We start from the raw sequence: 27,184 nt of genomic DNA on the forward strand, positions 1-27,184 counted from the left end.
AGCATTCATCAGTGGTGCAGGAACGCCTGAGTATTGAGAGCATAACCTCAATGGTACAACAGATCAGAGTTCAGCCTCCCCACCCCCCAATACTCCAGAATGTGTACACCCCTTGCCCTAGAGACATTACAGCTCGACAGCGCACATGTGAACCTGCTGTTCCATAGATGATCTAGGTGTTCTTCTCACATGGGTTGGGATGTTTTTCCTCTTCTGAGGACTCGCAAGTTGCATGACACTACGGTCAGGGGGTGGCACATGGCACTGCGCGTCCCATACATGCATTAGCATGCAGTCTAAACACAGAACAAGCCCATACCTGAGTTCTTCCCACCCTCTCCAGACTTGGGTACAATGAGCACAGTAAGGGCTACAGCAAGAGGGGGCTGCAGAACCATGTTATAGAGCATGTCACCCCACAACACAAACACGACACACCACGCAGGTATGCGAACAGATACATTTGTGAGAAAGCACATAGAGACTTTACAATTCACAAGACCTCCAGGAGGGAACACTCTGTACATTCGAACAGTGTTTGTGGGAAACAAAGAAAATGGAATAAAACAAATTCCAGCTGACCAAAAAAAAGGTAGCCATGTCACTGCCACACCCTCCACTGTAAATGCCAACAAAAAGTACAAAACAAGTGACACAGGGCACCCCTCCCCACAATCACCCCCACCCCACTACAAAAGGTGGATAGAAGGAAGAGCAGTTGGCTCCCGATTAGCTGGTGGGCTGGAGGAGGCAGAGCTGGTCACATGGCCAGAGACACTCCTCTAAAGCAGATGGGAGAACACTGCCTTGTCCTGAACCCTCTGTCATGCTGGCCCACAAGTTAGGCTTCTGGGCCCCTAACTGCCATTAGTGTGATGCTGCCCCTTTAAGAGTGACGTTGCACTCCGCCGTGTGCGGTATAAATAAAGGGGGCGTTCCCAGCCGCGCAGAGCGACCGGGGAGCCCGACCCACACAGATGTGTCCGTGTGAGCTCTGTGGCGGGAGGGGGCTCACGGGCGCCTGTGTGCGCCTTGGTTGCACCACAACAGTGGCGAAGAGGCGGGACTGCATCCCGGGCCGGGCGTGAGATTGAAGGTGATTTTTGTGTTTTAAATAACATCCGCACGGTTCAATTCATGCTGCATTGAAAGATGCAGTCCACGCGGTGGGTGGCCATTTTGTAACCGGGCCTAGGAAGGCCGCGGCTTTGTTTCTGGAGCATTTAGAGGCCATCCAAGGCCAATTTTTGGAACACTCATCAGCGAAGGGCTGCTGATACCACATGCTGTGGTTTGGATGAAGATTTGGCAAATTGTCGTCGTAAACCGAGTGAATGGTGGATCCGGGGGAGACCTGCTAAGATGGTAGGACAGACTCTGGGGCCCACCTGGCTCAATTTCTGAGACTCCCACCCACAGGGTGGCACAGACTTGGCTTTGGTACAGACTTGGTTTGATGACATCTGCCTGGCATCCAGTTGGTGAAGGGGCTGGTTTGACATCTTCCTATCTACAAGAAGAAAGTGCTTGAGCTGCGGCCGTTGGGGTCTGACACAAAGGTGCTTGTGCGCTCAATGCCAATCTTCCTTTTCTCTCTTTCCCCCAGAAGCTCAACTGTCTCTAGAGCTCTGGTTCTCTCTAAGCTGAACTACTGCAACAGCCTCTTTCTAAATCTGCCTTTACAACTAATCCAGAACAGGACTGCAAGACTTGTCCTTGGCCTCAAGCCCAGGAATCATATCTCTCCAGCACTGAAATCTCTGCATTGGCTCCCAGTGGCTGCAAGGATTAAGTTCAAGACCCTCTGCATTGTCCACAAGGCCTTCTGGGGCCTGGGTCCTCAATAACTGCAACTCTCTCTTCGCAAATACCTTCCTACTCAAGTTCTTCGCTCCTCCAACTCCCTCAGGGTCAGTCACTTCTCCAAGCAACCAGTTGCTGGTAGATCTTTTTCTTCGGCTCGGGCCTCCCTCTGGAACAGCCTTCCTGCCTCTCTGAAACTTGAGGAGGACCATCTCTGGTTCCGGAAGCACCTCAAGACCTTACTCTTTGCTTTCGTCTTCTCTCTTTCTCTCCCCTGCTGATTTCCTGTCTGATACTGCACTGGTCACCTGGCTACCCTCTGATTTCAGGCCCAGGCCCTTGCCCGCCCAGTTGCCCGCCCGCACTGCCTCCTGGCAACCCTTGCACTTGGGTCTGTATCTGTAACCCTACAGTCCCCCTACCTGCTCTTTTGGACACCTGCTGTCTGTACTTATCCTTGCACCTGCTGGCCGCACTTCTTGTTATTGTTTTGATCCCATGTACAGCACTGCCCCCTTCCCTTTCCCCTGCCACTGTTCCCCTCCCCCTCCCCTGCACTTACGAAATCTCAATGTCACTTGGTCTAGTAAGATCCTCGTCTCTGTCCTTCCTCTGTGCCCCCTTCCTTGCCTCGTCGCGCTTTTAAACACTTGTGTATAGGCTCAGGAGGATAGGTCAGCGGCAACGTGCTCGCTTTCGAAACAAGACAACACAGAGCAACACAGGTTCGAACCCCGGGTTTGCGCTTAGAAACCTCTGGGTATTAAGCGCGTTACAAATAGCCAATGATATCATATCATAGGCGCTTTCCAAATGCTATATCATATCAATACAGGGAACATATCAATTAAAAAGGGGTCTGCAAATACAAGTGACAGAATACAAAAATGAAAGTGTCATTTAATTGTAGGTATAAATAGTAAGGTAAAATGAGAAAACTAAAAAGTAATGAACAAAGCTGAAGAAACTACAAGCCACCTTATTGTGAGGCCAGGATTGGCTTTATGTACTGATGGCAGTATCACATGGCAGTCATTATCAAAGTCTGTTTCTATGCAAGGCCACCAACAAGGAGAAACCTAGCCTGAGTAAGAATAGTAAGCCAGCCGGCAGGTGCAGCAAAGGATATGGTGGAATTGGCAAGTCCACCAATGAGACCAAAACAAAACATGGCCAGCAGTCCAGAAGCAGAGACTGATGACGCAAAGGTTCCCTTTGGAATCAAAATACCAGAACGTGACCTCCCCCCCGCCCCTAGGTTGAGCCAAGGCGCAGACCATCAGGAGAAGGACAGAGCCTGTGAAGGACTCCTACAAAGAGGAGAATGGCCTTGGTGGGATGCGACAATGACGTCATCCTGTAAATGGAGCCAAGGTAGCTGGGCAAGAAACAGAGTGTTAGCAACAGAGGCTGGCATGGTCGCGGGGGACCTGTCTTTGCTAAGGAGTTACAACCAGACGAGAATTGGCATCAATGACATTGAGTAGGGAAATCCAGGGCATCACAGGTGCTCCGTTAGCTTGATTTTTTATGCCCCGGTCCGAAAGACTACAGGAGGCACCACCTTCTCCAGAACTGAGAGGAATTGCGCTTTGAGGAAACCAATGCCTTCCAAACATTTGTTAAACGTGGCCCAAGATAAATACCTGATTAGAAATGGACCAAGTGCCTTATGAGATTTCCCTGCACATATGGAGGAAGAATGCCAATGAGAAGGGGAACAAGTGTGCAATTGCAATTCAACACAATGCAATGATGGGAAATGTTATCCAATTGAAAGGCTAGGCCAGCGTTAGTCAGAAAATGGAAACTATCTTGGTTGATGGCTGCTTGACAGAAATAAATTGAACTATGAAAGTAATGAAGCATTTACACACATGTTCGATTTTCCTGCACCAGCTATATTACTTTGGTGGTAGAAGTATTTTTTTATTTTTTATTAAGTGCATTTGGTTACATAGGCTTTTATACTACACAATGTTAAAAAGATACAAACATTTGCACCACACAAAGTATAAAAAAAGCAACAGACAATTTATCAAAATGTATGCAACAAAGGGTAAGCGTGCCAAAACAAACACAGTCATTAGACCACATAGATCTATAACATAAAAACTCAATCTACCCAGTAGGTAATTTTCTGTCCTAGCTTACACAACTTTAAATCTTCCTCACAAGTATTGGAAGTCGGTCAGCCGCTATTTACCAAACATAATACGCCAATGCTGTTATAACTCGCGACTCCGCCCCAAATATACTGCTCCATAATTGGTGAGACAAGGGTAGCCTAAATTTGCTATATGCTTTCTCATAAGTGCATGCCAACATTTCACATTGGGTCAGGACATGTTGGGAGGATTCCATCTGATGATTACATAATCTGCAGGTTCCATCTTTGTGAGGAATAACTTCCCAAGCCCCAGTGATTTCCAGGACTGGGAGGGTCTGCAATCACAGTGCAATAATGAGTCTGATGGGGGCGTGGCCAGTGGCGGAGCGATGCAGACGTAGGCCCCCAGTGCTCCCGGGCCGCGGTGTAAATCCTGATGATATCTGTGTTATGACCCCCGTGGTTCGGTGTAATATAGGTGGACCTGGAAGCTGTGGTGGTGTCACCTCGGTTGCAGCCTTGGTGGAGGTGAGGACATTGCAGAACTGATACGGCGACCCGCTGGAGGGGTCCATGCCGGTGACGAGTTCAAGATGGCCGCCGAGGCATTCAGGGATCTCTGCCTCGGTGGCTGGTGAGCCGAGGCGATCGGACTGAGTGGAGGCGGGTCCCCGGCGGTTGCCTGCCTGTGGAGGAGGAGGGGACGACGGTTTGACGGCAGAGGCGATCCGTCGCCACAGTGCTTGGAGCGGCGGACCAGCTGAGAGGCAGGAGAGGTGGACCGCGGAGACGCCGCGGGGTGGAGTGCTGGGCTCGGGAGAGGAAGAGTTCTCTCCGCAGCTGGGAGGAAACCTCCAGCAGCTGCAGCGGTCTCCGGGTGCCATTCTTGGAGCGGTGGGGCGGAGCTCCGAGGTTGAGGAGGGCTGCATTAAGAAGAGCCGACGAGTGCTGAGGGGCTCAGCGTGTAACGGCTGGGAGGCCGGGTAGAACGCCTGCTCCAGCGTCGGTCCCCTGTACAGAGGTTAGTGCGGGGCATATCATTAAAAGTTTGGGGGTGGTATACGGGGGGTGTGAACGGACAGCTGAACCAGGAGGCGAGGTCTGCCCCTGGCCCCCCCCACGGGAGGAAATCACAGTGCCCCCACGAGGGGGTAGATCTGGAGAGGGAGCCCACGGCCGTGCCTGCAGGAGTATGGAAGCCCTCATGGCTGGAGGGGGGAGCTACATAACTGTCTTCATATATTGTTAATCCTTGGAGGTGGGGCTCTCTGGAGGCGCCCTCTGTTGATATACTGAGGATCCAGGTGGTGACAAGTCTTTTTTGGAGTGTGGTGGCGCTGCACCGGACTTACTATGGGGTAAAACCAGCAAAAAATGGACAAGTATACAGAGGCACGGGATAGAGTGCCTAGATAGGATGGACTGGAGCGGCAGCTGGGTGAAAGCTCTATTAGGAGGGAGGAAGGAGCGGTGACCCTGGACTCATTAATGGTGGCAATACAGGCTTCAAGTGCCACTCTTCAAAAGAGCATCAAAGAGGTGGGGGTGGATGTCTCCTTGGTAAGGGCGGACCTCCGTAAAGTATGCTAAAGGGTGACAGAGGTGGAACAGAGGGTCTCCACGGTGGAGGATGAGGTCCAGAAGCTTAAAAACCAGGTGGCGGGGGGCCACCAGGGGGCGCAGGCTTGATGGCTGCCTGATCGTTCTGCTCCCTGAAGGCCCCGGGAGAACTGCGGAGCAAAGAGTGAGAAAGGAACGTCACCCTTCCGGAAATCAGCGGTGGGAACCTTCGGGGACCCCGGTGACACCTTCCCGAGCATTGGAGGTGCCCGGGTCCCCGAGATATTTGACTTGGAGCACCTGCGCTCCCCCTGCCCCCATCCAGGCCCACGCTGTAAAAGAAACGGAGCCGCGCAGCCAGGCTCCTCCCTGCTGCAGCTGGGCTCAGCGCCACAACGGACCTGTGAAGCCGGCACTCCACGGCCCTGTCGGCAGCATCAGGAGATTGCTGTGACCCCGCGGGGAACTGGGCCCCCGCCTTCCCAGATATCCGCATCTCGCCTGCCTCCTGCACCCGCCGCAGCGCAACTGGAGAAGCGCACTCGGCAGGCGGGCTGACCCGGGCTTTCATCGCCGGGTGCTCCGCTGACACTGCCGTGTCCCTCGAGCCCCCACAGACAATCCCGCACGCAGGCTCGGGCCGTTGCGGGAGCGCGCCTGGGCCCATCCGAAGCACGGCTGGGACCCCCCCATTGGGTTGCCTGCCCCGACCAGTAGAGGCGAATATAACATATCCCCACGGGGTCACCCACTGCCCGGCTGGCTCCCCCACGCCCCCATCTAGGCGCCCGAATTACGTCTACCAGGCACAGGGGACTGCTCGAGGGGCATCCACTCCGGCAACCTCAACGGATCCCTCAGACCCACGCTGGTGCAACCGTGAGTACTAGCTATCAGGGGGAGCTGGAACCAGGGCCACCCACACCAACCACTCCCCCCTCTACCACCACGCGGGAGAGCCATTGCCAGGGGAGTGCCATCGCAGGAGTAAACCCCCGATATTGTATGTAGAGGCGCGACCACCGGGTCCCCGGTGGCCCTACATTGGTAAGCACTCGAGACGCCTGAGCACCCCATAGCTAAAGACGCAATCTCCTAGAGGAAGCAAGGAATAAGGGGTATAGCCGATCCCCAAGCCGACCTCTGTGATACACACGGACCCCCACAGAGCGAATCTGACTGCCAAGCCTTGCCTGCCCTGTGACACCCTAAAGGAACCGATCCGGGGGCGGGTGAGGACCCCCCGACCCCGGGGGATGTCACCTGGGTCACGGAGAAACCACAAAGACCCAGGGGTGCAACCACCTCATGAGTTGGAGAGAAACCCTGGCAAGGCACAAGTTCATACCTGCAGAACCTGAGATGGAGACCAACACCTCACCCCCGCAGGCCCCTGACATGAATAGCATGCAGAACAACATCCAGACTATCCTCGATGAAATCAGGGGGATGAGAACGGATATGGGAGCCAAGTTGGCTGACCTAACTGCCAAACTCGCCACGCTGGAGGACAGAGTGGAAGGGGTTGAGAATTACCAGGCGTCCACTAATCTCCTGGAAACACAGATGGAGGCAAGGTTTAAGGAAATGCAGCGACAGGAGGGGGAGCTCCGTCTCAAAGTTGACGATATGGAAAATCGAGAACGGAGAAGTAACCTGCGATTTTTTGGCCTGACGGAGGTGGAGGGGGGAGACCCAGACTGGTCTGGAGAGCAAAGTGCAGAAGATCATTTGGACTGTCTTGGGAACCGACTCCGGAGAAACCATCCTGATCGATAGGGTCCATCGAGCCGGTGGGGGTGCCAGGGGTCCACGCTCTGTCTTTGCAAGATTCCACTATTACAGAGACAAAGCAAGAATACTTGAATGGGCTAGGAACTTAAGAGACATATGTTAGGCAGAAACCTGTGCAGTTCCCTTTGGGAACACTGCAAAAGATTTAGGACTACAGGTGTTAGCAGTAAACTCACTTGGTAGCAGGCTGTACCACCCAGATTTACCTGGTAGCTGTGGCAGAGCAGTCAGACTTCCCTCAAGAAGAGTTAGGCAGTATGCAAAGTATACACAATAGGCACTCAGACACAATAATACAAGCAACCACTGACCAGATCTTTGGTATCAAAGTATATAATTATTTATTTAAAAACACACTGTTTGAAACACTCCAGCACTCTTATTGTAAAACACTCTAAACACAGTTACTATTATAATATACACACCCCTATTCCTTATCAGATAAGTCTTAGTAAAACACCACTTATTTTCATACAGAGGTGAGCGCTTAACTAGATGGCACTCCAATACGTTTGTGAAAAAGGGAGGGAAAAAGACAGAATATGGAAAGGTACACCACTCTAAGATTTAGGAACACTGTTAGCAAGGCAGAAGAGCAAACATCACTGGTGAGCCGAAGTCCAAAGGCTGGGCCCACTCTTAGAGAGAGCAGAGCACAAATGCGCCCAAGATCACACAGTTACACTAGGCTTAGAAAGTCTTGCAGAGGGTTCAGAAAGAGTTTAGAGAGGCTCAGAAAAGTTTAGACCGGGTGTCCCAGGCTAACCCAGGTTCGAAAGCCGGGGGCTAAATCTACCCCGTACAGTCGGTGGCAAGGGAAGCCAGGCGGGACACGGTACCTTAAGTGGGAAGAATCCTCCAGCGGTGGCAGTTGTTCCTGGCAGTGGGTGCAAGTCACGTCGTCGTCCAGGGGAAGAGAAGATCTCGACTTGGAGGAAAGATGAAGGTCGTTGCACTGCCAGGGAAGAAACCAGCCGCAGAGTTTTCTGGTTAAAGGTAGTACCTTGTAATTCGCGGTCGTGGTAAAATGTGGTATCCCGGTTGCCGGGGTGCTTGGCACAGGCAAGGCGGCCACGAGATACATCGGGAAGGCGAAAAGACGTTGAAAACTGGTTATCCCCACCAGTCAAAGGAAGAAGACTCTCCGGCGGGAGATCTCTGTCGTTGGGAAAAGTGGTGAGACGGTCCAGCAGGGCTCCACTGGTGGTGTCGTCGTGGCAGGTCGGCTCAGCTTCTCCCTCGTCGGATTCTTAGGTCCTGTGGCGACTTCTGAAGTTCCAGTCCCCAAAGCCCTGCTTTTATGCAGAAAACCCCAATTCACTCAACCTAGCTGTCACTCAAACATGCTAAGTGGTGAGCTGGGCCAATCAGGACGGAGTGCGACTTGAGTTACCTAGGCAACTCAGTCCAGGGTGCCTAAATCCCCCTCCACCCCTCCTAAGTACCCCAGACAGAGTGGCACCACTTTGGAGGGCTTCTGTGGAGAAGTAATACCAACCGGAGAATTAATATTAATTAAATAAATCGGCGATATGTTCGAGGCTATCGTAATTCAATAAATAAAGATAGTAGCCTCGAACAATGGGAAAATCCCATAGAGAAATATTCGCGGTTGAATATAAAAAGTAGTATCCACTGCCACCAGCCAAAACTCGATCAGGGGGGACGGAGACGTGCCCCCTCGACTAACAGACCCCGGGGCAATTGAATTGCCCCAGCCAGTATGTCCACAATATGATGGTTTGTACTGGTTCTGTTCAGAATTTAAGACTAGTAAAGTCAATGGTGACTTTACATGCCCTGGGAGACAGTAGTCAGTCCCAGGGTATGGAGTCTGTACTGGGGGGTCACTATGACACCCCTGTGTTACTGCACTGAGGGTGCTGTGTAACACACATCACAAAAACACATGAAGCCATATGGAGTAAAAGACCCCATAGCCCATTAAACACATCTAGAGTCAAAGAAACACACTAAAATCATGCCCAAGAGTGAGGGTAAAAGAGTCTCACTCTTGGCAGGAGAAAAAAAATAAACCCCAAAAATCCAGCAAAGCTGCTGGGGGACTCACTAGGTTAGGAAATTCAGCCTAAACAGAGAATTCTCCCTAACATCTACCTATCGGAGAGCCTGCAGGCTTGGCCAACCCTCCTACCAAGGCCCACTCCTAAGGCCCCTGTCTGCTCTGTGTCCGCTACCGGAATGCTGCCCCTCTCCCTTACCCCCCCACCCTGGTACCCCATGATGTCAGTTTGCCCCCCGCCTCCTTCTTCTCTGACCCCTCATTCTGCTTTGCCCCCCCACCCTGCTTTGCCTGATCTCTTCTTTCCTGCCTTCCCCCTATCCCTTCTTCAACGCCCCCCCTCTTCTCCATAACCACTGTTGGAGTTGTCTTGATTCACTATGGTCTCACCATCACCGACCTGTTGCCATCGCTTAGATTTGACTTTGTGGTCACACTGACTTTTGTTGCTTCACCTTCTCAACTCTCATGCTGGACCTCCCCTGGATCTCGTACTCTGGTGGCCCTGAACCATGCTGTGCCCATCGTCACCTTGAATCCTTGCTCACATTTTCTGTTCCCTGCAACATTGTGTTTTACTGACCTCTGCAACTGTATTCGCTCTCCCCTCTGCTTCTCTGCTCTTTTTCACTGCTTTATTCTCTGCTCTTTCCTCCTCTCCCTTCTCCCTCTCCCTCCTTAACTTTTTCTATGCACTTACTCTATCAGAATTGTCCCTGACCTAGTAGGATAGCATCAAATGTTTGTCTCCTCCCCCTTCCCTTACTTGTTTCCCCCCAGCACTATCTGAAATGTCGTCGGGCCTAGTATGATAGTCTCTTGTTTTGTTCTTCTCTGTCTCCCTTTACTCCAACCTCCCCACCTATTGTTAAATCCCAGCACTACCGCAATTGTCGTCAGGCATAGTAAGATAGCTGCTGGTCTGTCTCATTCTCCTTAAGGATCGGTTGGCTTTAACGTTACCCCCCACCCAGCACGGCTATTGGAGACTGAATTACTAATGAGTGATCAGCCACTTCACAAGCAGATGGCATAAAAGTTAGGACTACCGTCTTGGGAACGGCTTCGGACGAAAAGACCGAATAAAAATTACCAACCCCACCAAAAGACCTAAAACACACACCACGAAAAGGTGTAACTACCAAAAGTTCGAACTTTTCGTGGTATGTGTTTAGGTGTTTCGGTGGGGTCGTTATTGGCCCTGGTGGGTGTCCCCGGCAACACCCCGCTCACTAGCATTCTGCGACGGGAAAATCACGCAGATCCTTGGGAACAGGTGGCTCTGCCTCCCTCCATCCTTGTTGTCCATTCCGTTCTTCCTCTGCTCCCAGCGTTTGTGGCCCAAGCCGCTACCAATGGGTATCTTGCTTATATAACACCTGCTCGCAGCCACAGGAGTTTCATGTACATACTGCGCTTCTTTCTTTTGGGTCACATTCTCTTCCTCTGGGGATAGCTTTAGCAAGCACATGGCCTCCTCTGGCTCCCAGGGACCTCTCCACCTTAACTCACCAACCTCCAGCATCAGACTTTGCATCGCTAAAGCCACCTGATGTTGCTCTGGGCCAGAGGGGGTTGAAATGGAAACTTGGGAAAAGGCAGGGAATTCTATTTCTGTCCTCAGCAGCGGGACTGAAGCAAAACAGAAGAAGTGATGGCTGGAAGGGTTAGAATTAATCATAACCTCTGGCATTGCTCTGGGCAACCCTCCAGACAATCGTTCTTTGCCTGCGTAGCCATTACAAAAGAGGGACTACCGTGGTGATGCAAATGAAGGAGTTTCCCCTCATACGACCAAGGTTCAGTTCTGCCCGCACATCAACAGGGAAAGGAAAAGTGTACCCACATTTTCTTTGAATCTCCACTGAAGCAGAATTGGCTTACCACATTTAGTCTTGCAGGTTGCCCTTGCCCCCATCACTCCTGGAGTAGATCCTTTGATCCTTGAGACTCAGATAATGTACAACCCCCCTCCACAGGCCCCCAACTCCAAGAAGCAGTTAGGCAGTATTATTTCAAAAGATTGTGCTGTATTGTTAGGCAAGATTGTATGCAGTACCCTTTGGGTGCACTACAACAACACTGACCTCCTGGCAATAGGAACCCAACCTTTGGTATAAGTCTGTACTACACAGGTTGGTAGCGTCTTGAGCAGCCAGGCATATCTCAAGAGGGGTCATTGTGAGCTGTAGGGGAACTACACACAGATTCACAGTTACAAGTATTCAAATAAACTCTTACACACAAGGTTTCTTGATTAAACGATTATTAATTTATCCAACAGTCAGTTTGGAAGGGGGCAATATAATAGTAACACACACATAGGGCCTCATTACACGGTAGGTGGTAACCATGGCGCTATTAGCGCCATGGTTGCCGCCGGTATTTTACTGTGTCTGCCTTGGTGGATGGCGGAATTACCGCCCTACTCCAAGGTGAGCGGGGGCGGTAATTCCCCATTCACCAAGGCACTTCCCCATTCCCATTTTTGCCCCCATAGGGCTCAGTGGGAATGGGGAAGGAGCTAATTACGGTACCGCAAATTGCGGTACCGTAATTAGCACCAAGGTCCCTTAGCGGGCCCGTTCCTTAACGGCTGGTGAAACCAGCCGTTAAGGTCGGGTCCCGCAAAGGGACCTTGTAGTAAGGCGGTAAGGGTTTACCCGCATCGGTGCCCTTACCCGTACCGATAAACCCTTACCGCCTACCGTGTAATGAGGCCCATACACTCCAAAATACACACTTTTAGTTTCACTAAATCAGTAACTAGCCATTTGGGATGGCACACAGACACTTCCTACACCCTCAGGTGACTTCAATAACTAGGACACTGTGGACATTAATATATCCCTGTTGCATTTAGAGCAATACTTAGGAGTATGTCAAAGAAAAAGATTATTAGAATAAAACAAGAGATATCACAAATATTCTGAAGCAGGTAAGTACTTGTGGTAACCCCCAATGTAAAGTAAGTTAACCCCTTCCTGGAAGGAAGACAAAACACAATGTCAGAGGGAAGAAGAGTCAGTCAAGGTGCCAGGCCGGGCCAAAGTCAATTGGTCAAAAGTCTAGGTGAGCTGAAGCAATTCTTGCAGGTAGGTAAAAGCCTTGCACAATGTTTTAGAAGTCTATGTAGAAAAGAAGAAATCAAACCAGGGCCACAAGCTGATTAGGCGTGTGAGGTAAAGAAGCTGTTAGCAACTATACAGAAGCAACCAAGACAAGTCTCCGCAGAGAACAAGTGAGGTTACACAACAAGAGGTTAGTACACTTAGACTTTACACTACCTTTGGTTAGAAGAAAAACAGTTCCAGCTGGCTTCTGTTCCTGTGCAGCTCTGCAGATCCTATGTTCCTGGGCCTCAATCGTGGGGACAAGAGGGAGGACGTCTAGAGGACTCCTGCACTGCAGCGGGACGGTTGGCGACAGAAAAGGACCAACTTCTATTCAGTGGCACTTGGCGGTTTCAGCTCTTCGCATCTCGGCAAATAGCACCACTGCAGACTCTTGGCTGTTGAGATGGGCTTTCCTTGCATCTGGGGTCCAGCACTCGGTTGAGGGGGCTCGGTCAGTCCTGGTTCCTGGGAGTCCGGAGGATCTTCCTGGAGCTCTTGGCCAACTTAAAAGCAACGCACACGATCAGGTGTCCATCTCCCTCGCTCTTCGGTTTCCAGCAGCAACTGCAGTGGAAATTCAACCAGCTTCGATAGGATGTCCAGGTGGCTTACTTTGGAGTCGATTGGTCCCAGCAACTCAAGGGGAGAAGTCACCCTTGTAGGGCTTCTCTAGTCGAGGCGAATTCAGAGCTTCAGCACAACAGCAGTGCTTCACCGGGCAAACAAACGGTCCAGGAGTTGCAGCAGGCGTCTTTTCCAAGTTGTTCTTCGGATTCCTTCGTCCAGTGGTCGACTCTGCCTTTCAAGCTAAAAAGCCTCACCTTTTATGCAGGTTTCTACCATTCATTCCAGCCCAGTTGTCAGTCATCCAGCAGGGTGGCTGTCCTTGCCGGACAGCCAGCCGGCCAATCACCTAGGAGTGCATTCCTGTCTCCTAGGAGACTAGGCACAGGGAGATTCAGGCACCTCCCTCACTTCCTGCCCCCGCTAGACTCCCTGGAGCCAGGGGCAGGCTTCACGCTTGAATCCCGCCAAAGACAAAATGAACAAAGGGACCAAACCTGGTTTGGCGCGCTGAGTAAATCTCAAGAAGGACCTTCCAACAAAGAAACAGCGAAAAAAGCAGACCGGGCCATTTTGACAAAAATGGCACCCTTGAGTGTTTTACTGCAGCTTCGAACGCAGCCAGCAGTAAAAGCACACCACGGTAGTTAAAGTAAACCACTGCCACCAATCATTCATTGGGGAAAGGGGAACATAAAAATGTTACATGAGAAACTAGACAAAGGCTAAGTAACCCCTCCAGCACCCTATTGTAAGATAGTGTGTGCTGGGTCTAGAAAGTTACAAATATAAGTAAAGTTAATTTCACTACAATGCGCTTGGAAACAGTTTATCCAAGAGAAGGTATTTAAACCTTGGAGAAATCTAAGAATTCCCTGTGCCACTGCACTGAAGGTGCTGTGTGTGACTCAATGTAAAAGATGATGCCTATGGAGTTTGTCAGACTCCACAACCAAAAGAAACAGAGTTCAAATCACATTAAAAATACATGAGAGAGTGGGGAAAAAAGGGTCTCTCTCTCTCTCTCTTCAAGTCCTCAAAATCCAGAAAAGTTGCTGGGGGTCTAGAAGGTAGAGAGGAATTCACACATTTCTGAGAATTCTCCCTAACATTCATCCTTAATTACACGTCGGCTTCAATGGTGTGTCCATTGCCAGCCACAGAGACACAGAGACTCTGCTCTGTACACGGGGTACCAACCGTCATGCTTTATTTTATTGTTTCAAACGCGGTCTTAGCTTGAGAGCAGCAGAGCACTGTACAGGGTGTGGGCAGCTGGTGTTGTGGGCTGGCATTGATTAACAGTAGCGCAGTACTGGGAGGTTTGTGCGTCGGTACGCGAGTCCACCGGGATTAGCCCTTGGTCGGGTGTTGAAAAAGCCACGTTTTGAGGGATTTGCAAAATTGGAGAATTGTGAGGGCATTCCGAGTAGACACTGGGAACGAGTTCTAGAGGGTGGATGTGCTACGAGAGAAGGACTGTTTAGGGGTCCTCTTTCTGTGGACGAGCAAGCTGCAAGACTGCAAGGAGGCCTAAAAGGTGTGCATGGTAACAAGAGTGGCAAGAATGAGAGTCTTTTAGTTAACAATTGTACTGGATTTCTGAGTATGAATGCAATGGCAATTCGTCCCACTTGTGAAACTGAATTCAGGAATTCTGTATACTTTCCAGATCAAAGCAATCCCAATGAAAGGTACATTGAAAAAAATATTTAAACATTAATTTCCTCTATCCCAAGGATGTGAAATATTAGATCTACTTTTCATGTTTAAAGTAAAATATGCAGTTGTCGTCAAGCATTAATCCCACTTAAAGGAGTGCAGCCACAACAAGATAAGCAAGCTTTGACGCAGCAGCCACAGAACCTGGAGATTGTCAATGAACCACACAAACTCCACAGCAGATCGACAGGAAGCCATCATGGCAGCTGTTTTAAGCCTTCCAAAATGCTCTGCAAGAGTCCATCTTGAATTCCTTAAGAACTACTTCGATGAACAAAACATGTAATGATCAAACAGTCTTATCAAGGAGATTGGGCAGCAGGAAGTGGGAGAGCCAGGACATGCAGACATGCAAATGCTGCTCTGCCCGAATGACATTCCCCGACGGGACGTACAAGCACAGGGTGATTGGTCAGGTGCTGCTGCTTTGCAACCATGTCTAACCAGGTTCAGTCCATCCTTGGTCTTGTGCGACTTACCGTGAGGGTCTGCTCCGACCAGTTCACCTCGAAGCCGTCGAAAGCATGACTTTTCCAGTTCTTGTCCAGCTCTCGGATGACGGCCCCCTCTACGCGTTGAAGGAACTCCCCCAGGCCGGGGTAATGGCGCTTCGATCCCTGCTCAAGTTCCAGCCTCGGGTGAGTGCTCAATTCCGTCTGAGTGCCGATGTTCCGGCCCGGGTGCCCCTGCAGTGCCACATCCACTCTCTGGATTGGGGGAGTCTGGCAGCTTTTCTGTGGGAAGGCAAAGGACACACATATGAACTTTATTCAGCAGAACAGGGCCACACTCTAGTTCACACTTTAAAACTTGAAACTAAAAACCTTTACAAACCTGTCCTTTCAATTTAGACGGCATCCATTTTAGAATGAGAACATGCAAAATTAGCTTTCTCTAGGGGAGTGAGCTGAGCAGGAAGAGCACTACACTACCACGAGCACATGGCAGCTGAGCACTCCAGCACACAAAACCACACCCATTGTCCGGTTCCAGCCCAGTGTCTCAGAGTATACAGGAACATCTTCCTCCAGACCCCTAGGATGGTCTGGCCAATACTGTTCCACCATCTGCCAGAGCCATGGAATGGCCTGAAAGCTAAAACGCCTGCTGCACATGACAGCCACCTGTAATGCCGCTTCAGTGACCATCAGCCCCACACACTGCAAGCTTTCCCTTCCGGCGCTTAAGAGATTGCCATTTCTTGACCGCTTTTCAACTAATTCAGTCATGCTCCCTATCTGATAGGAATTTGTCCCTTAATCTGGTGTTGAAATGTAACTTATTATGAATATAATGTACACCTTTTCCCACGCGATAGCTGTTGGCTATTTCTGGCCTGTTACACCTGCTGTAAGGAAGGCATGGTTATCGGAAGCACGACCGGCACGACCGACACAAGGAGTATAATCCAAATGATTTCAAGTTACATTGTTGGACTGTTTTATGCAGACAACAATCACCATAAACATTAGGGGTTGAATTTGTTCTAGGCTTATCATGCACCCATGCAGAATGAATAGGGGTTTACTGGAACAAAGTAGTTGTCAGATTTATATATTTAAATGGTTCTGAATGATGACAACATGGCATCAAAAACTCTGGAATTAAGGGATCTCCCTTGAAAGGAAGAGAAGAATATTGTTTCTCTCCTGCTGGAGTCACCACTCTCCCCCGACAGCCATCTCCTTCCATGTGATCCCGACCATGGGGGTGGTATTCTGAGGGTGGATCAGGTAGCGGCTGCTTTTCCCTTGCTGAAAGTCAAAGACTTTGTTAATGTTTGAAGTTAACCTCATCACTGAGCACTTGTAGTAGTGGTAGGAGTTTTTATCCTGGCAGGCGAGTATACCGGAAAGGGCTTGTTAGTGGTAGTCCTGGCAGGTTAATGAACCAGGAAAAAAACATTACTACATTGTGGTGAATGGTTGTGGTGGAAAGAAAGTGCCAAGGCCACTAAAGTTGTTTGATGAACTGTGGTAAAAACTATCCTGACATAACACTGTTGTTTATAACAAATGTTTAATGAAGCAGTTGTCTTTCCTAAAGAAGAGAAGTTCTATTGAAGTGCTCATTGGAAAAACGAAACAAGAACTTTTTGTTTGAAAAGATGGAGCTTGTGGAAACTCATTTTGCAGAGTGATGAACTTTGTTTAACCAGAAGATAAGGTTGCATGTGACTATTTTTCGACAAAAAAAAAACAAAGAATTCATTTTTGCTGAACCAAAAACATCGAGGGGAAAAATGACTGATGTTACTTTCGTAAGCATCCCCCCTTTTTAATACTCTCCCCACCCCCAGAACTACTATTTCCATTCCCCACTACATGTGTACACTTTTTAAAAATGTGTTATTTTTGTTTTTGTTGTGGGTTCTTTCAAAATTCATGCTTTTTTTTCCTGGAAAAGATCACTGCATACCAGCGATAATGCAAGTGTTAAGTGAAACAGAACTTGGATGTTGAAAGGAACTTTGGGTTATCCTTGGAGTGGCAATTTAACCATTGAAAAGAACGTTTGCTAATTGGAACTTTTATTTAGAAAATCCTGCATTGAACCTGGTTACAAGGAAATGTAGTTATAAAGTTTGCATTTGAATTTAATTGCTATTTTGTTGAGCTTGAACAGCCATATATATGCCTGTATGATTGTGATGTGTGTACAAGTGTGAGGGACAGCTACCTTTTGATGTTAATGTTTTCCTTTAGTGTTTATTTATTGTGTATTTGTAAGGCGCTTATACAACAAGTAAAGTGTGTTTCAAAGCGCCCACAGGGCAACAGGGAGGGTACATGGGAATGAAAGGCAAATATAACAATGAAAGATAGAGGCGGTTCTACTAGGCCTTGTGAACGTTCGGAACGTGCCCGTGGCAGAGAGAGAAGGGATGAGGGAGGGGTTAAGTGATACGAGGGGGTAGGCAGCTGTTAAGTGACTTGGTGACAGTGGTCAACTGCCAATAAATAAGTGCAGGCCTGTGCTGGCACAGGCCAGTGGTGGCGTAGGCAGGTGCTGGGAGCGGGTGGAGGCTGAAGGCGATATGGGTGTGTGAGGCCAGGACCCAGGTGGACAGGGCCTCACCAGAGAAGGGAGGATGGGAAGGAGGAGGTGAAAAGGCAAGTCTTGAGGAGCTGTGAGGAGATCCGGCCCAAGCCGAAGAGGAAGGCTGTTCCATAGGAGGGAGCTAGCCGAGGAAAGAGATCGCCCCAACCCCGCTCGCTATTCAGCGAAGCGCACAACACAGAGAATTGGTGCCGGAGGAACATGAAGATCTGTAGGTAGAGTATTTAGTGAGAATTCAGTTGAAGATGGCGTATTACCCGGCCCCAGACAGCCTTATGGATGATGCAGAGGCATTTAAATTTGATCCTTGCAGCAACCGGGAGTCAGTGGAAAGATGCAGTGCCTGGGCTTGAGGCCAAGGATAAATCTTGCAGCCCTATTCTGGATTAGCAGGAGGGGTTGTAGAGAAGACGTGGGTAGATTGAGGAAGAGACTATTGCAGTAGTCTAGCCTAGAGAGCACAAGAGCTCTTAAGACATTTAGCTTCTGGGGAAAAGTGAGTAACGGAAGGATTTGTTTGAGGAGGTGGAGTTGAAAGTGGGCCTTCTTGGCAAGGTCCCGAATGTGAGGTAGGAAGGAAAGAGGAGTCGAAGATGACTCCAAGGTTTCTGGCTTCAGATGAAGGTGATGGGCTGAGAGCACATAGAGGGAGGCCAGAATGAGGGGAAGGATCTAAGTCTTGCTGGCATTGAAGTAGAGATCAATGGAGGCACACCAGGACTGGGTGGCAGGTAGGCAGTCAGGAATGTTGGAGGAAGTAAGGAGAGGGTCAGAGGGGAGTTTGAAGAAGAGCTGTGTGCCATCTGCATAACATTGGAGGTTACAGGAGAAGGTGGAAATAAGGTGTGCAAGTGGAGCAAGAGAGATGTTAAAGAGCCATGGAAAGAGGTAGGTTTAAGCCCTGGGGGCGCTGCATTTGGAGATAGAGATGGGGGAGGAAAAGGAGCCCAGAATGGGCTGGGATGGACGTTTATTGCTGAAGGCAGTCAGCCAATCCAGTGCCTGCTCCGGGATACCTAGGGTGTGCTGGAGCCATTTTATGAAGATGGAGTGGTTGACTGTGTCAAATACAGAGGAGAGAGCCATTTTATGAAGATGGAGTGGTTGACTGTGTCAAATACAGAGGAGAGATTGAGTAGAATGAGAACAGCTGGAGAGTTGGAATTAAGATATGAGAGCAATTCTTCACAGGTGTTCAGAAGGACAGTTTCCGTGCCTCTTGATGCTCGGAATCCAGATTGATGGTCATGTAGGCAACCGACAAGTTCAGTTTGCTGGGTCATTAGGGGGAATGCCAGCTTCTCCAGGAGTTTCCTCAAGGAAGGGGGTGATGGAGGTGGGTGGTAGTTAGCTGGACAAGATAGATCTGCAGAAGGTTTTTACAGGAGGGGGCGCACAAGGGAGTGCTTGAGGGAGGAGGGGAAAAGATCCAGTAGCAAAAGAGTGGTTGTAGAAATCAACAAGTGCAGGGGCAAGAGAACCAATGTTGTCTTTTAACGGTTCTGGAGGAGCAGGGGGTCGGGGGGAGACCTTTGAGGAAACATTCATGGAGTGGACAATTCTGGTGACCTCATCAAGTGTGATAGGCGAGAAGAAGAGAAAGGCAGATGGGGTATGGTAGGCCATAGCAGGTAGGAGGTGGGGAAGGGGTGGGGGAAAGGGAAGCTAGAGAGCTCAGGATGGTCTGTGTTTTGGCAGAGGGCCTGGGAGGGAAGAGGTGAGGTGGAGACTGCGTTAGGGTTGGCTAGTTCCTTGCAGATTTTAAAGAGTTCAGCCATGTTGTTGGATGCACCAGAGATGCAAGCTTGGATGTGGGACCTTTTCTTGGTGCGAATGGAGAGTCAGTAATGCCTTTGGAGCAGTCTGTCAGAGGGTGTGCGGGAGGCCTGCCACTTCCTTTTCGCATCTCTGCACTTGTGTTTCAGGGCTGCAAGTTCAGAGTTGCACCAGGTGTTATGCTTGGAGGCATGTTTCAGGCGGATCCTCATGACTCGGGCAAGAGTATGAAGAGTATTAGTGATGGCAAGATGGAGGATGTGGAGCACAAAGTCAGAGGTAGTGTCTACAGTGCGGAGAGAGGGGGGGTGAAGGTATATGCAAAGGCAGCAGCCGACACGCGTTTCATCGGACGGATGGTCGTGAATGAGATTGGCAGGACTGGGGGAGAAGGGGAGCGAGGCGGCACAGAGGACCCATGTGAGAGGAGAGGAGAGAATGATCTGACCAGGAGAGTGGGGCGATGAGTAGAAAGGAGAGCAAAAGATCAGTGTGGATGAAGGCATCAAGAGTGTGTCCGGCCGAGGTGGTAGTGCCAGAGGGGAGACTGGAGAGGGAGAGCAAAGTGCAGAAGCAGAAGTCACGGAAGAGGGTGGATGCTGTGATTGATGAGTCAAGGTGGATGTTGAAGTGACCCAGGAAAAGGAGTTTAGAGGTAGTTGGGAGGAGAGATGGGGAGAAATCAGCCCATTCGGGGCGGAACAGGGTAGTGGAGCCAGGTGGCCTGTAGATAGTGGCAATGGTCAAGGAGGAAGTGGGTTAGATGACCAGCTTGCAGACCAGGCTCCCGAAGGAAGAGTGGGGCTGGGTGGGCATGAGGGAAGAAGGGACACTCAGGGAAGATCAGGGCAATCTCACCGCCAGCAGGGTTAGGGTGAGGCTTGGAGATTATCTTATAGCCATCAGGGAGAAGGGAGTCAAAAGCAGTGCCATTGAACCACGTCTTGGTAAGAGCGAGAATATCGAGGTCAAGATCTTCAAGGAGGAGACCGATGTCGGCAGAGTGTTTGATATCGTTAAGCGTGGCTAGATGCAAGAGGTCACTGCCTTTGAAGTTTTTCTGAGGAGGGGTACAGGGGCGTGGTATACCAGTCAGAGGAGGGGGGGCAGAGAGAGAAGAAGGAGTATCAGGTGTGGGAAGGAAGTTGACAAGGGATGGCAGGCTGCGGTCAAAGAGGAGGATGTTGGGTTGAGGACCCTGAACCAAGATAGTGCCATTGTGATAGACATTAATGATACATCTTGATGACGAGAAGCCAGGCAAGAGTACTAACCATCTAGTGCCATCATTAATGGGTGAAGATGCGTGAGGAGAGAGTGTAGAGATACGATGGAGTCCAGAGTTCTGGGGAGGGGACAGAAAAGTGGATATCAGTGAAAATCTGTCTGGAAGTTGTGCTGACATATGTGTCTGCGATAGGTAGGCCATGGTTAGTGGTCAGGATGTCCTTTTTGAGCTTTTTTCTTCCAGACTTCGTGAGAGAGGGGGATAGGTGATAGTATAGCAGTTGGAGTAGATAGGGGAGATGGTGAGTTGCATAGGTGTGGGGAGAGAAAAAGGATAGAAGATATAGGAGGACTGCACAAGCACAAACTCAACAGGCGGCCTAGTAGCCGAGAAACGAGAGAGCAGATGCAGTAGAAGCCAAACACACCCAGATTTGACTTTTTCAGAAAAGGTACAAATGCAGTGCTAAATGGGCTGAAAAGATGTTGAAACACACCCAAATGCGACATTTTCAAAAGATACAAAAAGGGCTGAAGAGATGTTGGAAGCACACCCAGATTCCAATTTACAAAACAGCCTACAAATGCATTAAGGAGCAAGGATATAGTGCGGCATAGGAAGGAGCAAGGCATAGGCACACGTGGGCTCGATCATGGAGTGCGTTAATAGAAAGGTATCACAATGTCAGGACATGACTCACAGGTGATCAGGGTGGTTTAACAAGCTCCATAGGCACAGGTTTGTGGGGGTGCTGGCCTCATGATGAGTGGGACTTCCATGCTGAGTGGTGGTGAGGTGTGATGAGTTGTAGGGGTAGAGATGTAGGGGCCCTCCGGGTCCTTCAAGGCCCAGACAGGCACAGACAGGAACCTTAGGGGTGGGCCTGGGGGGCATTCGCATTCCGGCTTAACTGATTGGGCCTATAAAGGGAGCAGGGCCCAATCAGTGCGGAAGGATTGAATACGGCAGGCACGCCAGATGGCGGCCATGTTTTATTTTTATTTATTTATTTATATTTATATAGCGCAAGTAGCCCATGGGCATTGAGGCGCTGTTACTTGCAAGAGCTTAGTTACAGGAATAGAGGCATTCAGTGGTACATTATGAATTCCACAAGGCATAGAGCTGGTATTTTGGTAGGTACAGTTAGTCATTACAATACAGTTTATGCATTAGGAACATATGATATGTATTCAACTAGTGCGAGGCATCTTATGTGAATAAGATGGTTTTCATGGTTTTGCGGAAGGTGCTGAGGGAGGCCTCACCTCGGATTGTGGGAGGTAGGGCGTTCCAGTGAGTGGGTGCGAGATATGGGAAGCTGGATCCCCCTGCTCTGGCTTTTTTTACAAATGGCACAGAGCGCATGTTAGTCTATGGTGATCTTGTTGGCCTCGTAGAGGAGACGGGGTGGATCCTTTGGAAGAGGTAGTCGGGGGAAGTAAGGTGAATGCATTGTGGGTCAGTGTCAGAGTCTTGAAGATGATCCTTTCTTTTATTGGGAGCCATATCTCTCTTTCGACAAACAGGTGAAGTCTCTGGCATCTGCCACCGCTTACACATGTAAGCTCATTAGAGCAGGCAAACACTTTCTCTCAGACAAAAACTGCCTTATCTTAGCAAGAGCCTTAATCCTCTCTAGGCTGGATTATTGTAATGCCCTCTATATTGGAGCCAATAAATCCATTATCCATCAAATTCAAATCTTAAAAAATAATGCCCTGCGAGCCGCCCTTGGTGTGTCTAAAAGATCGCACATTTCAAATATCAGGCGCCAAAACAACTGGCTGTCCACCCAAAATAAAATCAACTTAAAAGTGGCCTCCCTTGTTCACAAAGCCCTGAACAATGCTGCACTGAGCTATCTCACAAACAAACTCAAAAAAAGAAACTATACACGCCCAGCTAGAACTTCTAATGCCAATAGCATTATCATACCTAGATTTAGGCTAACTAAGGCGGGGGGAGGCAGCTTCCAGGTTCGAGCGGCCCAATTATGGAATTCACTGCCTCACCCTTTACGTGAGGAGCAGCCCTTTCCGAAATTTAGAACCAACTATATCAATCTGCTGAGGTCTGCCAATGATTAGCCCACTAGCGCTTACTCTTCATCACGCGACCCCTACTATAGTCACATCACCGTCCTGCCTACTTTTGCTCTTGCGGCCACTTTCACTTTGCCCATCTAGCCGATGAGTTATTGTCCATTTAGTGTCTGTACATATACTGTATTTATCATACTGTGTACTTACTATGCTTGTATGTAAACTGCAATTGCCGCTCTAACTGTAACATATTGTATTTGTATGTAACTCATGACCCTACCCTGTAACTTAAGCCTTGCATTTTCTGTACTGCTGCACCCGGCTACCTTCGGGTCTGGTGTGCATTATAAGTGAATAAAACAAACAAACAAACAAACAGTGGGCTAGTTTTCTGGCCTCCGAAATGTGTTCTCTTTTAGCAATGCCTTGGGCTGCCCGGAGAGCACTATTCTGTATGATTTGTAGCCTCTCTAGGTTTTTGTTGGAGGTGCCTAGAAAGAGTACATTGCAGTAGTCTAGCCTAGAGCCGGTGATGGCTCTGGCTATGTTTGTGCAGTTCTCTCTTTGGAGAGAAAGGGCCTGACTGCGTTTATTAGTTTGGCATGATATGCAGCTGCGGAGGCTATAGCGTTGACTTGTCTGTCCATGGATAGGCTGGAATCCAGGTAGACTCCCAGAGTTTTGACAGAATCTGAGACAGGAATTTTGATGGTGTCGATGGTGAAGTGGCTGAATTGTGAGTCTAGATTTTTGAGCAGGTCGGGGGAACCTACCAGGAGGAGTTCAGTCTTGTCGGAGTTGAGGCATAGTCCATTGGCTGCCATCCAGGCTTGGATGGTGTTGTAGAGGTTGTTGAGTGTCATGGAGTCAGTGTCATAGTTGCCAGTGAGGGTGAGGAGGATCTGGGTGTCGTCGGCGTAGTTTGTGTATGAAATGCCCATGGCGTCGAGGATGAGAAAGAGGGGTCGTGTGAAGTTGTTGTAGAGGGTGGGTGAGAGGCAGGAGCCTTGGGGCACACCACAGAGTATGATAGTTGGTGAGGCGGATGGTAAGTCTGAGAATACTTACATGGTTCTGTCTTGTAGGAAGGAGATGATCCATGCTGTGGCTTCAGGAGAGAATTTGGCAGTAGAGGAGAGGTGGTGGCATAGGACGTCATGATCCATGAGGTCGAAAGCCGCGGATAGGTCAAGAAGCAAGAGAAGTGCTGGTTTGCCCATGTCTCTGGATGGGAAGGAAACAAGTGTTCTTGGATGATGCACAGCCAAGTATTTAGGCAAAGTCGAAACAAACGCCCCCACGCGGCTGTGAAGTGCTGCGGTGAGCGGATTACCGCTTGGCATATATTTTTTTATAATTTAGATGTAACATTTTCGAAAAAAGTATTTGGCCCTTCCGCTCGCATCCAGGTGCTGTAGATAACCCCAGAAAGCCCATCAGGGCTTACCTTGTGGTCTGCGGCTGGTGGCTCTACCCGAGCCTCGTGGAAAAAGTAGTGTGCCAGGTCCCGATGCTCTTCGAGTAGTGTGGACTGCAGATGATGTTCTAATTTATATTAGAAACCCCATATAAGAATTAACCTAGATCCACTGACCCAAGAGGTGACTCGGTTCGGGTGTACCCAGGAATTTAAATAAAATTGGCACAAGTCGGTCATGTTCCCCTTAAATGATGGAACGGTATGCCCACTCAATTTTAGAGACTGCAAGTGGGAGGGATCCTTGGGGTGGTACCTTGGAGTTGAGATCAACTGAGACCAGTGCTCCAGATAAGATTTTGGAGGTGGGAGTATTTTACTTCCTATTTTTAAACTTTGAGAGTAAATGTGTTTTTAAGAGAGTAAGAATGAGCTTTCTCCTCTGCAAGAGAGTAAAAAGTATGCGACCTCAAGCCAACGTCTGCAAAGAGTTAAAACTATGGAAATCATTACCATGGTGCAGCTTTCTGCATTGTGACATCTCACAATTAACAGAAACAGCACATGGTGCAGTGGCACGAACACACTCTCACAAATGAAACAGATGAGCACAAACACAGAGTTTCCCTTGCATATAAAGAAAGGCTATAACAGCAGTATACGCTTCTTAACTCTTCGCTCACACAGAACAGGTCAGCTTAAATAGGAACTGTGCAGGTTTCCCCAAACACAAACAGAAGAGGTGAATCAGGGCAACCCCAGTGCAAGCTATAATCATGTGAATAGGTGGGGTGGATCAGTACACGGTGTAAAGCAAGGGTAGAAGATTCCTACACCGAACAGATCAGAAATCTGTCTCCACAGTAGAAGCTCCTCTCATATAAAACTGGTGGAACATAGCCTTTAGTAGTGCACACTCCACTCCTAAAAGAGAACAGGAATACCAATGATCTCAGTGGATCACGCTTTCCTCACATAGAACAGAAACAAACGCTGTGAGTCTCAACAATACAAGATTACCGCACTTGAAACAGGTAAATTGTGGGTCACAACAGTATAGGTTCCACTTGCATAAAGAAAGAACTACATGGGGTGGAGCAGTGCAAACAGCCCCCCACTGAAGATGTAAATTAAGGACCTCACCACCGCAGTGCAAGCTATACTCCAATATAACTGGAACATCATAGGACTCAGCAGTCATGCCCAGCATGTGCCTCCGCGATACAGAAGTGGGGAAATCACCCACATAGAACAGGAACAGGCAATACCTCAGCAGTGCAAGATCCTCAAAGATGTAACTAATAACAATAGCGACAAATCAAAATGCGCACGCTAACTCGAATCAGAAAAGCGGCTCTGTAGCAGTAGGAATGCCTGAAAAAAGCAGCTGAGCCCAGTCCAGACCCAGCAAAGGTGGATGGAGCCAACTTCTGGGGTCAAATGTCTGTTCAAGAGCCTGATGTCGAACCACTTCTCCCCCAATCAAGATGATCTAAAGCACTAGGGCTGCTGACCCCAGTTCTTGCATCAATCGACGAAAGAAAGATGATATCTTAACCAGAATCAAATAATATGTTTGGAGGCAACTAAAATAATTCCAGAGACTATGAATGCCATTTTGCTTCCAAGAAGGTCGTTTTGGCTGAAGAGAGAGAGGAGGAAGGAAGGAGGAATACAATATTTTTTTTATTCTTCATTTAATTGATTTACAATTTTTACAAGACAATTCCTAAGGAGACAATCCCCTTTTACATTCTTAGAATCTTAGGAAAAGGTAGACTTCGGTATGGTTAGTAATTTGCCCCTAACTTTACTTTGCCTGTCCTCGTTTACCAATGGGCTCTTCTTTCTGTGAATGTTACGAAGTTAACAGCCAATTCTTTTTGATGGGTTATTCTTTCTTATCTCTCTGTTCACAATCCAATGTTTTTTGGAAAAATAGCGCCACTGCTATCACCAGGTTTGTTTTTTCCCTGCTCATCAAACGAGTCCACTAATCTTCTTCATTGTAGGTTTGAAGGCCAGAGAATAGATGACCCAGAAACGTGTTCCTCTGTTTGCTTAGGCCCAAACAAGACAGGAGCAAATGTCTCACGGTTTCCGTCTGATCTGGTGTTCCACAGTGACAGCAGTTTTTTGTGGTGGATTTTCCTCTGATTGGGAAAATCTCGCTAGTCGCCAAAAGATTCAGACGGGTCCTCAGGATGGTGTTTCGGAGGACTCCGTTAGGGAATTTTTCCATGTACCGTAAAATCTGGTTTACTCTTTTTATATTTACTAGGAGACTGGCTGTTAGTTTGCTTGTGGACGCTGTTTCAAGTGTCTGTCTCCAATCTCGTACTTCAAGTTTATTCTTTACTGTTGTCGGGTTTTGCCATAGTTCTTCCTCCGAACTGCCAATCCTTTCAAGGATACCTTCATTTTTGATTAGCCAAGTCTTCAAGGTGCTATTTTTGCCAGCTGATATTTCATTGTTGAGGAGTTCAAACATTTTAGGACGGGTTGGCGACAATGCCTTTCTATACAGCATCAGGCTGTCCCTGTCAGTCGTAGCTTGTAATGACATCAGGCTTAGTTCCCTTCGTATGGAAGCCATGCTCCGCCAGAAGTAGCCCTCCAATCTCAACCAGATCTTAGCAGGAATTGCTGGCATTGCTTCCACACCGTAAGTCAGTGACGGCAGAACTTTCGCCTTGTAGAAATTTAGTGTCGACATGATGGAAAATCGAACACATTTCTTGTCTACTACTTTTGTTTGTGTCGTTAAGCTTCTTACCTTTTCAAATAAGGCTGCTTGCATCTGGGTTTCGACTGGACTGTTGTTCATGGTTACACCAAGGTAATTAAATTCTTTTACTCTTTCAATCTTCACTTCGTCTAAATACCATTGCAGTTTTTCAGATCCTTTAGTGGCTTTTTCCAGGACCATGATTTTGCTTTTGTCCTTGTTGGTCTCCAGGTTATTT

The 27,184-nt window shown here is 48.8% G+C and overlaps 1 protein-coding gene across 2 annotated transcripts in view; it reads right to left on the reverse strand.

Annotated features, from left to right (window-relative positions):
- Positions 1-27,184, reverse strand: part of DYNC2I2 (dynein 2 intermediate chain 2) — a 257,564-nt gene that overhangs the window by 135,053 nt on the left and 95,327 nt on the right. For both annotated transcript variants that reach the window (XM_069609178.1, XM_069609177.1), the window contains exon 2: positions 15,172-15,426. In XM_069609178.1, coding sequence (XP_069465279.1) covers positions 15,172-15,426 — 255 coding nt within the window. The remainder of the gene's footprint in view (positions 1-15,171; positions 15,427-27,184) is intronic.

This window comes from Ambystoma mexicanum, chromosome 8 (assembly GCF_040938575.1).
Source record: "Ambystoma mexicanum isolate Mex_15411 chromosome 8, UKY_AmexF1_1, whole genome shotgun sequence".
NCBI classification, from domain to species: Eukaryota; Metazoa; Chordata; class Amphibia; order Caudata; family Ambystomatidae; genus Ambystoma; species Ambystoma mexicanum.